This window comes from Mobula hypostoma, chromosome 8 (assembly GCF_963921235.1).
Source record: "Mobula hypostoma chromosome 8, sMobHyp1.1, whole genome shotgun sequence".
NCBI lineage: Eukaryota > Metazoa > Chordata > Chondrichthyes > Myliobatiformes > Myliobatidae > Mobula > Mobula hypostoma.
The window spans coordinates 113141065-113155366 of record NC_086104.1 but is presented as its reverse complement, the minus strand read 5'-3'; the positions used below and the strand labels follow the sequence as shown (position 1 = coordinate 113155366).

The following is a 14302-nucleotide window of genomic DNA, read 5'->3' as shown; positions in this document are numbered from 1 at the left end:
CTCTGAGTAAAGAAGTTTCCCCTCATGTTACCCCTAAACTTTTGCCCTTTAACTCTCAACTCATGTCCTCTTGTTTGAATCTCTCCCACTCTCAATGGAAAAAGCCTATCCACGTCAACTCTATCAATCCCCCTCATAATTTTAAATACCTCTATCAAGTCCCCCCTCAACCTTCTATGCTCCAAAGATTTTATACATATATCTTATTGTAATGAATATTACATTTTTATGATGGCACTGTACTGCTGCCAGAAAACATCAACAAATTTCAGTGTCACTGATTTTAAATCTGACTCTGATATCTCTGTCCTTTCCTACAACAACTCTTTTATCTAACATGGTGTGATGTTGGTCACAGTGAGTAGTTGGGCAGGTGTGACTGTAAACTCTGAAGAAATGATAGATGTAGTGTTTACACATGCTGGCTACTTCCGGTTCTTTAAAAACCCTGTTAAATTTAATTGCTCACACAACAAAACAACTTTGAAGCAAGCAGCTGACTGGAAACTGAATCCAGAGTTGTTCTGTAAGGAGAGAACCTGTCTGACTTTTCAACCAGACACGTTTTCTGTGGAGTTTGTACATGAAATGTCAGATTTTATTGGGAGGAAGACACTCAGTGATCACTTTATTTGGTATAAGAGTAGAGCCCAGTGTGATCGTCTGCTGCTGTATTCCATCCAGCCCATCCACTTCAGGGTAACGTGTGGTTATTTGAGTTACTGTCACTTTCCTGTCAGTTTGAACCAGTCTGGCCATTCTCCTCTGACCTTTCTGATTAACAAAGCATTTTTGCCCACAGAACTGCTGCTCACTGGATGTTTTTGTTTTTCACACCATTCACTGTAAGTTCGAGAGACTTTTTTCACTTCCAGGGCGCCATTGAAAAGGCAGCTCGTGTGAGCAGTTCAGATGGAAATCATCAAATCCTCCTGTTTTATACCGCTACAGCTGAAATCCACAGCTATAGCTGTGGACTATATAATAAGTAACATGGTTTTAAGCTGCTTGAATGGCAGTCTCTGGTTGCAAATGCAGAAAGGATGTCGCGCTGGTTTAAAATTTCGTTAAGGAGATGAGGGTTCTGACTCCCACTACTGGCAAATGTACATTCTCCGGTAACAAAATCGAAAATTACAGAGCAAGATGGCTGTATCAGAGAGACTTTAGGTCCTGTTGTGTTTTTTGTTTTATGGAGACTTGACTATCTTCCACCATTCCAGATGCAGCGACACAGCTTGTTGGCTTCAGAATTCACCACCAAGATAGGATTGCTGAATATTTCCAAGGCAGAGGAGGTGGACTATGCTTTATGATAAACTCCCTGTGGTATACAAACGGAGCGGTACTGCTCACCCTACTTGGAACACCTCATGGTCAAGTGTCGTCCATTTTATTTGACACAGGAGTTTTCAGCCATGTACAGTAGCAGTGTACCACAGTGTAAAACAGGCAAACTGAACGATGTAATCAACAGGCATGAAACAGTGCACTTGAGGTCTTCCCCATCATTTTGGGGGGATTTAAACCAGGCTAGTGTGAAAAAGTCTCTAAATAATTACTACCAACATATCACTTGTACTACCAGAGGAAACAACACACTGGACCACTGCTACACCGCCATCAAGAGAGCCTACTGTGCTATCCCACACCCTCACTTCAGAAAGTCTGATCACCTGGCTGTACTTCTACTCCCTGAGTATCTGCAGAGACTGAAGACTGCAGCACCAGTAGTGAGGACCAGGAAGGGAGGCACATGACTGCTTTGAGTCAGTGGACTGGACTGTATTCAGGGATTCATCTTCGAGTATGAATGAATACACCACAGCTGTCACTGACTTCTTTAAACTTGTGTGAATGAGTATGTCCCTACCAGAACTTACTGTACATACCCAAAGCTGTGGATAAACCAGGAGGTTTGACGTCTGCTGAGAGCTAGATCTGTGGCATTTGGGACTGGTGATCCAGGACCATACAAGAAGGCCAGGTATGAACTGTGGAGGGCTATCTCAAGAGCAAAGGAACAATTCTGAACAGGGTGGGAGGCGGAATCAGATGCACGTCATATCTAGCAGGTAGGGTTTTCAGGCCTTTACTGCTTACAAAGCAAAACCCAACATCATGACTATCAGTGATGCTTCACTCCCAGATGAGCCTAACACCTTTTATGCTCGCTTTGAAAAGGAGAATAAAACCACAGCTAGGATCTCTGCAGCACCTGGTGACCCTGTAATCTCTGTCTTGGAATCTGAATTTCCCAGCTGCTTCAAAAGGGCAACAATTATACCAGTGCCCATTAAGAGCAGGGTGAGCTGCCTTAACAACTATTGTCCAATAGCACTCACATCTACAGTGATGAAGAGGTTGGTTATGTCTAGAATCGTCTCCTGCCTCAGCAAGGACCTGGACCCACAGCAATTTGCCTATGGCCACAATAGGTCTGCAGCGGATGTGATCTCATTGGCTTTGGATTACTTGGACAATACTAATACTTATGTCAGGATGCTGTCTGAAAGGTCTGATTGAAAAACACCAAAACCTGGGCTTCTGTACCTTCTTCTGCAACTGGATCCTGTACTTCCTCATCGGCAGACCACAATCTGTGTGGATTGGAAGCTACATCTCCTTCTGGTTGACAGTCAACACTGGCACGCCACAGGGATGTGTGCTTAGCCCACTGCTGTACTCTCTCTACAGCCATGGCTGCGTGGCAGAACTGTCATTGGCAGAATTTCAGATGGTGGCGAGAGGACGTACAGGAGCGAGACAGATCAGCTGGTGGAGTGGTGTCACAGCAACAACGTTGAACTCAACATCAGTAAGACCAAGGAACTGATTGTGGACTCCAGGAAGGGTAAGACAAGGGAACACACAACAGGCGTCATTGAGGGAATAGAAGTGGAGAGAGGAGTTTCAAGTTCCTGGGTGTCAATGTCTCTGAGGATCTATCCTGGGCCCAACATACTGATAAATTACAAAGAAGGCGATACTTCACTAGGAGTTTGAGGAGATTTGGTAAGTCACCAAAGACAGTTATAAATTTCTACAGATGTACTGTGGAGAGCATTCTAACTGACTGCATCACCAACTAGTATGGGGGGGGGGGTGGTTGGTGGCACTGCACAGGATTGCTGTAACCTGTAGAAATTTGTGAACTCAGTCAGCTCCATTGTAGGCACTTCTTCCCCTCTACTGTCAGATTTGTGAATGAACATTGAACATATTAACTCTGCCTCACTGCTTTTTTGCACTACTTATCTAATTTAACTTTTTAATATATATTTGCTGTAATTCATGTGTTTTATTATTATGTATTGCTGCCATGTGATGTTAAACCAGATGTGTGTGAAAATCCCAGGAGATCAGGCACTTCCGCTCCATCTAGCAAAAGTGGAATTTCCCATGGCCAACCATTTTAATTCCCCTCCTGATTCGCATTCCGACATGTCAGTCCATGGCCTCCTGTTTTGCCATGATGAAGCCACTCTCAGGTGAAGGAGCAGCAACACCTCGTGTTCTGTCTGTGTAGCCTTCAATCTGATGGCATGAGCATCAATTTCCCCTTCTGGTAATATTGTTTTCAATTACCCCCCCCCCCACCCCTTCCCTCCTCTTCTATTCCCCACTCTGGCCTCATACCTCTTCTCCTATCACCTCCACTTGGTACCCTTCCTTCTTCCCTTTCTCCCCGGTCCACTCTCCTCTCCTAGCAGATTCCTTCTTCTCCAGCCCTCCCCTTTTCCCACCCACCTGTCTTCACCTATCTCCTTCTAGCTTGTCTTCTTTTCCCTCCCCCTTTCTTTCCAATACTGATGAAGGGTCTCAGCCTGAAACATTGACTTCTGTTAGATGCTGCCTGGCCCACTGAGTTCCTCCAGCGTTTTGTGTGTGTTGTTCTGGATTTCCAGCATCTGTAGACTCTCTTGTGTGTATTATTACCTCTGACTAGATTACATGAAATTTGAAATTTATTGTTTTGTGGCACCAGTACAGTGCAAAGACATAAAACTACTATAAATAACAAGAATATATAAATAGTGTAATAGAATATATATAAATAGTGTAATAAGAGTGAACTAACAAGGGGGTGTTTATGGACTCTTCACAAGTCTGACGGTGGAGGGGATGAAGCTGTTTCTGAATTGTTGAGTGTGGTTCTTTATGCTCCCATACCATTTCCCTGATGGTAGGAATGAGAAGAGGGCATGTTCTGGATTGTAAGAGTCCTTAAAGAGGATGGTACCTTCTTGAAAATGTCTTCAGTAGTGGTGAGGGTTGTGTCTGTGATAGACTGGTTGAATCTGTAACCCTCTGCAGCCTTAGTGTTTGCATTGGAGTCTCCATACCAGTCAGAATGCTCTCCACCACAAATGCATAGAAATTTGCAAGAGTCTTCAGTGACATAGTAAAGCTCCTAGCGAAGTAGAATCTTGGGCCTGTGTTGGGCACAGGATAGATCCTCCAAGATACTGATGCCTTTAAATTGCTCACTACTGGCCCCTCAGTGACCTTTAAATTGCTCACTACTGGCCCTTCAGTGACCTTTAAATTGCTCACTACTGGCCCCTCATTGAGGACTTGTGTGTGTACTCCCAGCCTCTTCCTAAAAGTCTGTGTCCCTTCACCAGAAACAAGTCTGGTTTAAGTGGTAGAGGATTAGGAAGGGAAATGGGTAGAACAAAAAGAATGCCCATATGAGAGTGAGCATCGAGTTTAGATATAGGGACATTATGTTGCAGTTATATAAGCTTTGGTGAGGCTCCACTTGGAGTATTGTGTACAGTTTTAGTCACCCTGTTATAGGAAAGGCATTGTCAGACTGGAGAGGGTGAAAAAGAGATTTATGAGGATGCTGTCTGGACTAGAGAGCCCAAGTTTAGGGAGGAGTTGGCCAAACTGGATCTTTATTCCTTGGAGTGTAGGAGAATGAGGGGTGACCTCTTATGGAAGTTTATAAAATCATGAGGCGAATGGATAAGTTGGACATAGTCTTTTACCTAGAGTTGGGGAGTCCAAAACTGGAGAGTACAGGTACAAGGTAAGAGAGATGAGATTTAAGATAACTGAGGGACAAATACTGTACACAGAAGCTAGTGAGTACATGGAATGAGCTGACGGAGGAAGTGGTTGAGGCAGGCACAGTTGCAGTGTTTAAGAGATATTTGGTTAGGTACATGGAGGGGAAGGCCTTGAAGTGTTATGGACTGAACATGGGCAACTGGAATGAGCAAGGAGAAAGCTGTGGTTGGTATAGACCAGTTGCAGACATCCCACCTTTCCCAGAAGTTCCAGGAGTCTCCCGCATATTAATAGTGGCTCCCTGATGCCCGCAAATTATATACAATATCCCGAAAATCAATTTTTTTGAAAGAGAGAGTGTGAGAGAGAGTGAGAGAGCACGCAAGTGCAAGAGAGAGAAAGAGAGAGCGCGCGCACGAGAGTGTGAGAGAGAGCGAGTGCAAGAGTGACCATGAGAGAGCGCGCGAGAGAGACTGCGAGATAGAGAGAGAGAGAGACAGAGAGAGCGCGCACGTCATGGGAGAGTATTCCAAAAAAAGAAAATATAAAACGTACATCACCCCAGACTACCCTAAAGTGTACCCCTGCCTAATAGGGGTCAAAAATAATGACAGTGTTGCTCGCTACACTGTTTGCAACAGTGACTTTTCTATTGCCCATGGTGGGTTAAGACTGTAAAAGACATGTTGAGGTGAGTTCATTCAACAGGTGTCATTCGTTCATTAGCATAGCTAACGTTATTTAAACTAGCTGGCAAGCTGCTAAGGAGCTACTCTATTGGAGACATCCCACCTCTCCCGGAAATTCTGGGCGTCTCCCGCAAATTGATGGTGCTACCTCTCTGAAATAAGTTTTTGCAGGGTGGGATGTCTGCAGTTGGGCCAAGAGATGTGGTCATTAAATGGGCAACATCTTATTGTAACTGAGTGTGCTGATTACTGGGTTGCCTTTATGAATTAACTTTTAAAATATGTATTAGGACTCATACTGTAAAAAAACACTGCTCACATGAATTGTCACAAGAGTTAGAAAGTAAATTGGGGAAGTTTGTGCAACTACTTGTGTGCTTGAAGGTAATGCATTCTGCAGAAAAAAGCATTGTTTTAGCTTTCGTAGAACGACTGCTTCCTGTGATTTTGTTCATATTGCATAACTACTACTGTAGCACTACTGAATGCAAAAGTGGTGCACTCTCTTTTCTTTTGCCATGAATAAAGTTTAATTTTGAAATAAAAAACAGGTATTATATAGTAACAGATCCTATAAGGAGATACTGGGAGAGAGGGCCAGAAACTTGATCAGAAGAGGTGGGGTTTAAGGAGCATTGCAAAAAGCAGAGAAATGGGTAGGGAAATGGAGAGATTTAGGGAGGAAATTCCAGGTACAAAGGTGGGGTGAATGCACAGTCTTTTTCACCAAGAAACTAGAGGGCATAGATAAGGGTGAGAGGGGTAAGTTTAAAAAGGGACCTGAGAGATGATATCTTCATGCAGAGGCTGATGTATATATGAAGCAAGCTAGAGAAAGTAGTTCAGGCAGGTACAGGAACAACATCCAAAAGACATTTGGATAAGTAACACTGTTCCCTCTAAGTTGTATGGATGCATGGCCACGCAATAACTGAAATGCTCCCATGCACATGCACATAGCCTTTGCTGCCATACAGCTGAAATTTTCTTTTATATTCTGTTAATATACTTCAGAAATGATTTTCAGAAACCGTAGAAAGCATTCTTTTAGGTGCATCACAACCTGGTATGGAAGTTGTCCTGTCCAAGACCAGAAGAAGCTGCGGAAGATCGTGAACACAGCCCAGCACATCGCACAAACCAATCTTCCGTCCATGGACTCACTTTACACCGCATGCTGTCGGAGTAGTGCTGCCAGGATAATCAAGGACACGACCCACCCAGCCAACACTTTTCGTCCCTCTTCCCTCCAGGAGAAGGCTCAGGGCCTTGAAGACTCGTACGGCCAGATTTGGGAACAGCTTCTTTCCAACTGTGATAAGACTGCTGAACGGATCCTGACCTGGATCTGGGCCATACCCTCTAAATATCCGGACCTGCCTCTCGGGTTTTTTTGCACTACTTTACTTTCCCTTTTCTAATTTCTAATTTAATTTTTAATATTTACTATTGATTTGTACTCCAGAGAGCACGAAGCGCAGAATCAAATATCACTTTGATGATTGTATGTTCTAGTATCAATTGTTTGGCGACAATAAAGTATAATATAATTGTGAAATACCCTGTAATTAATTATGTGTTAATGAATATAATCCATACATTTTCTAAATGATACATGTGCCACAACATTTTAGAGCTTCAACATATTTACATTGTCAGTATTTCAAGTTACAACACTGTTGCAAATTGTAACAATAAACACCAAGTGGAAGTCCATTGCTAATAAGCCACTGACACCATCTAAGCCAATCATTTTACTTTTGCAGTTGTACTTGTCAGTTGTTTTAACTACCTGGCATCATTTACTTGTGTTGTAAGTTGTAGTTTGTGTTCACTTGATGTGCGTACTCCAAAAGAAAAATAATTATAGTGCCATTAAGTTTTAGGCCACGTAAAAAAATTTCCTACTCAGAGCAATGGTTGGTCCGTGTAAAAAAAACTAAGATGTAATGTTGATAAGTACACATAAGGCCAAGCACAGGTAAATGGGACTAGTTCAGGGGGCACCTGGTATGACATGGACAAGAAGGGTTTGTTTCCATGCTCTACTGAGAGTGGGTCAGTGGCAGGGTCTGGATTGGGGAGGACACGGGACCCTCAGGACTTCAGCACTGGAGGAGGCTGCAGGAACAGCAAGAATGGAATTTGGCCTGTGAATGCAAATCTTAAGTTAGGACTTGTTATGTAGTTGACATGTAGTACAAGGGCTGGATGGCATGATGACAGGAAAAGTAAGAGTGGATTACGAAATATAATCTCCTTTGTCTGATAACAACATAAATTAGTATGCTTTGAAAATATCAAAATTAAAAATTTTTTTTGCATTGTGTTTCCATAACTTTCTGACATTGCTTTGCCTGCATTTGCAAACTCTCTATATTTCTCCAGTCTTATTCTGGGTCCTTCCTCAAGTATTTCATCTCTTAATGTTCACTGGCAATAAAGAATTGGAATTAGTAATGGTTTATTATTGTCACATGCACCAGGATACAGCAAGAAGCTTGTCTTCCATATGGTTTATACTGATCAAATCATTGCATAGTGCATTGAGCTACACACAGTAGCCACTTTATTAGGTACACCTATACACCTACTTGTTAATGCAAATGTCTAATCAGACAATCACGTGGTAGCAATTCAATACATAAAAGCAGGCAGACATGGTCAAGAGGTTGAGTTGTTCTTCAGAGCAAACTTCAGAATGAGGAAGAAATATGATCGCAGTGACTTTGTCCATGGAATGATTGTTGGTGCCAGACAGGGTGGTTTGAGTATCTCAGAAACAGCTGATCTCCTGGGATTTTCATACACAACAGTCTTCAGAGTTTATAGAGAATGGAGCAAAAAACAAAACATACAGTGAGTGGTATACCTTGTTAATGAGAGAGGTCAGAGGAGAATGGCCACACTGGTTCAAGCTGACAGGAAGGTGACAGTAACTCAAATAACCACACATTACAACAGTCATGTGCAGAAGAGCGACACATTGAATCTTGAAGTAGATGGGTTACAGCAGCAGAAGACCATGAACATACACTCAGAGGCCACTTTATTAGGTACAAGTCATTGAGTAGAATAAGGTAAAATAATAACAATGCAGAATAAAGTGTAAAAACTACTGAAAAACTGCAGTGAAGGTAAATGATAAAGACCAAGAAAGACCAAGCCCATAGCAGGAGGCAGCACCATGGGCATAGGGCAGAGGGCAGTAGATACTGGGTGAAACGGAGTTTGACTTCTGCAAAGATAGGAACATACCAAGGGTGCTAAAGAAGTGCTAAATAAAGAAATAAAGGTGCTAAAGGGTGCTCAGGCCTTGTGAAGGCTTGAGAGGCTGTAGATACCAGAATCCAGAGAGCAAACAATCTGCTGTTGGAACTCAGCATGTTGTCGCTCCATAACTCTGAGAGTTACTGAATGGTGTGTTTGACTAAAGTGCAATTGAGATTATTTGCTACAAGTTGGAGCACAAGCTGCACATATCTATACCTGATTAATATCTGTCATGAACTTTGTTCTGTAGCTGAGATGAAACAAAACAATTTACAGAGCATTAACTCAGGGGCCACTGGAACCATACACATCTCACTGTTTAGTATTACATGGTGGCTTGCAGTTTCTTCAAAATTGGCAGCAATATTATCTACATGATAACCAGACTATGTAACCTCACGACCAGACTATGTAACAGTTTCTTCCCCCAAGCCATCAGACTCCTCAATACCCAGAGCCTGGACTGACACCAACCTACTGCCCTCTACTGTGCCTGTTGTCTTGTTTATTATTTATTGTAATGCCTGCACTGTTTTGTGCACTTTATGCAGTCCTGGGTAGGTCTGTAGTCCAGTGTAGTTTTGTGTTGTTTTCTTTACGTAGTTCAGTGTAGTTTTTGTATTGTTCATGTAGCACCATGGTCCTGAAAAACGTTGTCTCATTTTTACTGTGTACTGTACCAGCAATTATGGTCAAAATGACAATAAAAAGTGACTTGACTTGACTTGAATTGTCTGCATTGACTGTATTTGGCCTTCTACGATGCTGTACTTTGGATAAGATTTCTGCCGATATTATTCCCAGAACTCTGTTAAAGATGCCCACATCCCTTCATTTTCTGGAGGTCATAGATCTGTGTGTAACACTTACAAGATGCGCGTCATCTGTGGTCAGGATTCTTTAATTGACTTTGGTCCCACATGTCCACAGGTTGTTTTGTTTACATTAATTAACACTGAAATGTGTTATTTGACAGGCTAGATAAGTGCAGGCTGGATGCAGTTTGACATTCGGTAAGGAGAACTTGTGGAGGACAACATAGAACCAGATAGAGATTAATTCAACCAAAGACTTCTCACAGGCCTGTGATGAGCAGGCAACCGTTGGGGAATAAAATGATGCCAGACCAACGTATTGTTTCTGTGCTTCTGCCAAACAATGAACAACTTGAAATCCTGGTTGGGGTAAGTAGGAATTTCTCTGTGGCCACAAAGAGCTTTATGCAAATAGACATTTTCTGTCATTGTCATCTTCTGAGATTTTGAAGTGGCACACATCACAATAAATTGATTAATCACATAGAAACCAGAGCTAGAGGTTACAAGACCAAAGACATGGGCAGAATTAGGCCAATCAGCCCATCGAGTCTGCTTTGCCAATCCATCGTGGCTGATCACGGATCTCACTCGACCCCATTCACCTGCCTTCTCACCATATCCTTTGATGCCCTGACCGATCAGGAAACAATCAACTTCCACCTTAAATATACACATCGACTTGGCCTCCACCACAGTCTGTGGCAGAGCAATCCACAGATTCACTACTCTCTGGCTAAAAGAATTCCTCCTTACCTCTGTTCTAAAAGGTCACCCTCAATTTTGAGGCTGTGCCCTCTAGTTCTGGATACCCCCACCATAGGAAACATCCTCTCCACATCCACCCTACCTAGTCCTTTCAACATTCGGTAGGTTTCAATGAGATCCCCCCACATTTTTCTAAATTCCAGTCAGTACAGTCAGCTGCCAGGCACTCCTCATATGTTAACCCCTTCATTCCCAGAATAATCTTTGTGAACCTCTTCTGATCTCTGTCCAATGGGAACACATCCTTTCTGAGATATGGGGCCCAAAACTGTTGACAGTACTCCAAATGTGGCCTGACTAGTGTCTTATAAAGCCTCAGCATTATCTCCTTGTTTTTATATTCTATTCCCCTTGAAATAAATGCCAACATTACATTTGCCTTCTTTACCACAGACTCAACCTGTAAATTAACCTTCTGGGAGTCTTGCACGAGGACTCCTACATCCCTCTGCACCTCTGGTGTTTGAACCTTCTCCCCATTTAGATAATAGTCTGCACTATTGTTTCCTTTACCAAAATGCATTATCGTACATTTCCCAACACTGAATTCCATCTGCCATTTTTTTGCCCATTCTTCCAATTTGTCTAGGTCCTGCTGCAATCGCATTGCTTCCTCAGCACTACCTACCCCTCCATCTATCTTTGTATCATCCACAAGCTTTGCCACAAAGCCATGAATTCCATTCTCCAAATCATTGACAAACAATGTGAAAAGTAGCGGTCCCAATACTGACCTCTGAGGAACACCACTAGTCACTGGCAGCCAAACAGAAAAAGCCCCCTTTAATCCCACTTGCTATCTCCTGCCTGCCAGCCATTCCTATATCCATGCCAGTATCTTTCCTGTAACACCACTGGATTTTATCTTGTTATGCAGTCTCGTTTGTAGCACCTTATCACATGCCTTCTGAAAAACCAAGTAAATGACATCCACTGCCTCTCCTTTGTCCACCTGCTTGTTACTTCCTCGAAGAACTCAAACAGATTTGTCAGGCAAGATTTCCCTTTACAGATTTCCCATGCTTTATCATTAGTCTCCAAGTACCCCGAAACCTCATCCTTAAAAAGAGACTCCCAACACTTTCCCAACCATTGAGGTTAGGCTAACTGGCCTATATATTGTGTAATAGTCAACCTTTGCAAGTGGCAAAGTCAATTGGCTAACTAAGCTTATCCATACAGAGTCATAGAGCTCTAGAGCATAGAAAGGAAGATTTCCTTCCTTTTGCCTTCCTCCCTTAAAGAGTGGAGTGACATTTGCAATTTTCTAATCCTCTGGAACCATACCAGAATCAAGTGATTCTTGAAAGATTATGGCCAATGCATCTGTTATCTCTTCAGCAACCTCTCTCAGGACTCTGGGATGTAATCCATCTTGGCCAGGTGACTTATCCACCCTAAGACCTTTGAGTTTGCCTAGCACTTTTTCCTTTGTAATAGCAATGATACTCACTCCTGCTCCCTGACACTCACAGACCTCTGGCACACTGCTAGTGTCTTCCACAGTGAAGATTGATGCAAAGTACTTATTAAGTTCATCTGCCATTTCTTTGTCCTCCATTAATTACTACCTCACCAGCATCATTTTCCAGTGGTCCAATATCAACCCTCAGCTCCCGTTTACTCTTTATATAACAGAAAAAACTTTTGATATCCTGCTTTATATTATCGGCTAGTTTGCCCTCATATTTTATCTTTTCCCTTCTTATAGCTTTTGTTGGATTTTAAAAGCTTCCCACTCATCCAACTTCCAATTCCCTTTTGCTGCCTTATATGCCATTTTCTTGGCTTTTCGGGTAGATGGAGCTCATCAACCTGGGAAGGCAGTCTATCTAAGAGAGGGAAAACTCTGATTTCAAACCTCCGCTGCCTTGTGGCCAGACCCACTCATAGCAAAGGCTTCGGGAGTAAACCCTGAGGACAAATCCGGAGCTGGAGTCCCTAAGGCAGTCTGACGTTGCCTTCGACCTCGTTCTGGCAACTCCTGTGATGAGACTGGTGCCAAGCTGTTATCGGCCCTTGCCCTTCCCTTGGACAACATCGGTGTCGTGGAGAAGGGAGACTTGCAGCATTGGCAACTGCTGGTCTTCCATACAACCTTGCCCAGGCCTGCGCCCTGGAAACTTCCAGGAGCAAATCCATGATCTCGCCAGACAAACGGATGCCATCATGGGTTAATGGTAAAAAGTGAAATGTTTTCGGGGAACATGAGAAAGAATTTCTTCACTCAGAGTGTAGAACGAACGGCCAGCAGAAGTGGTGGATGTAGGTTTGATTTCAATGTTTAAGAGAATTTTTCATAGGTACATTGATGAGAAGGGTATGGAAGGCTATGGTCCCGATGGGATTAAACAGAATAATAGTTTGGCACAGATTAGCTGGGCTGAAGAGCCTGTTTCTATGCTCTAGAGCTCTATGACTCTGTATGGATAAGCTTAGTTAGCCAATTAACTTTGCCACTTGCAAAGGTTAACTATTACATAATAAATTTGTATCAGACTAAAAACAAAACAAACATGATTCAGAGTGGCTTGTACAGCCTCTCAAGCCTGCTCTATCTTTTAGGAAGATCATAAGTGAACCTTAATGTCAACTCCTTTTTTTTCTGGAATACTTTGGTGCAAAGACTTGACAGTCTTGAATACCTGCAGACACCGAGCATCGATATTGTCCAAACATTCACAATCCTTTAAGAAGTTGCTTCCCGGCTCAATCCAAAACTGTGAATCCCTTATCCTGAAAATACCACTCTTAGTTGTAGGGTAAATGACGTCTCTGAGTTACCTAGTCAATGCTTCTGAGAAGTTAGTGCTGTTCATTGAGAGAACACCTGATAGTATATCTCCTCTCCTAACAATATCACCAAGGATCCCACCCACCTTGCTCATGTTCGTCCCACTCCCATCGGGGAAGAGGCTACGTAGCAGTGATACCAGGACCACCAGACTCAAAAGCAGTTACTTCCTGCAAGCCGTGAGGCTGATTAATACCTCCTCCCATTAACCCACCCCAACACACTCCCCACCACCACAACTTTATCATTTCCTGTCAGTCACCTTAAGTACAGACATTCCTGTGCCTAGGATCACTTTGTGTACATTCAGTCAGTCTATGTGATTGAGTTGATAATTATTATGTTTATTGTGTCGGTGTTCTTTATGCTCATTATACTTTTATGTTGCATTGGAGCTGGACTAACAATCATTTTCTTGTGTACTGGAGACTGACAAAAAAGGGCAGACTAGTGGTTAGCACAACGCTTTACTGTAGAGCAACCCAGGTTCAATTCCTGCCACTGCCTGTAAGGAGTTTGTACATTCTTCCTGTGATTGTGTGGGTTTTCTCTGGGGGCTCTGGTTTCCTCCCACAGTCCAAAGACGTGCTGGTCATTGTAAATTGTCCTGTGATTTGGCTAGTGTTAAATTGGGGCGGGAGGGGGGGTTACTAGGCAGTCTGACTTGAAGGGCCAGATTCAACACTATCTCAATAAATAAAATAATAACATATTTTAAAAAGCAGTTCAGATCTCGATCTTGATCTAAGAATGATCCTTCAGCCCCAGGAATCCTCAGAGCACACCAGGCAAGGGAAGTATTTAGTGTTAACTGTATTCCAGCAGCGACCTTCTCCTGTTCCCAGCTGTTTTGCAAATGCAAGACTTCCATTTCCTGTTCCCCAGCCCTTTCGCAAATCAGGAGAACTTACTAGTTGCCTTTCAATCCCTTGTGTGTTTTGTTT

The 14302-nt window shown here is 42.8% G+C and overlaps 1 protein-coding gene across 5 annotated transcripts in view; it reads left to right on the top strand.

The window, feature by feature from the left end:
* zgc:172136 (uncharacterized protein LOC566376 homolog) overlaps window positions 1-14302 on the top strand; it is a 128450-nt gene that overhangs the window by 49018 nt on the left and 65130 nt on the right. For 4 of the 5 annotated variants that reach the window (XM_063056619.1, XM_063056623.1, XM_063056622.1 and 1 more), the window contains exon 2: window positions 9958-10165. In XM_063056619.1, coding sequence (XP_062912689.1) covers window positions 10070-10165 — 96 coding nt within the window. In that variant the 5' untranslated portion in view covers window positions 9958-10069. Of the gene's footprint in view, window positions 1-955; window positions 2855-9957; window positions 10166-14302 lie in introns of those variants that run through there. The other variant, XM_063056620.1, reaches the window with a different exon arrangement.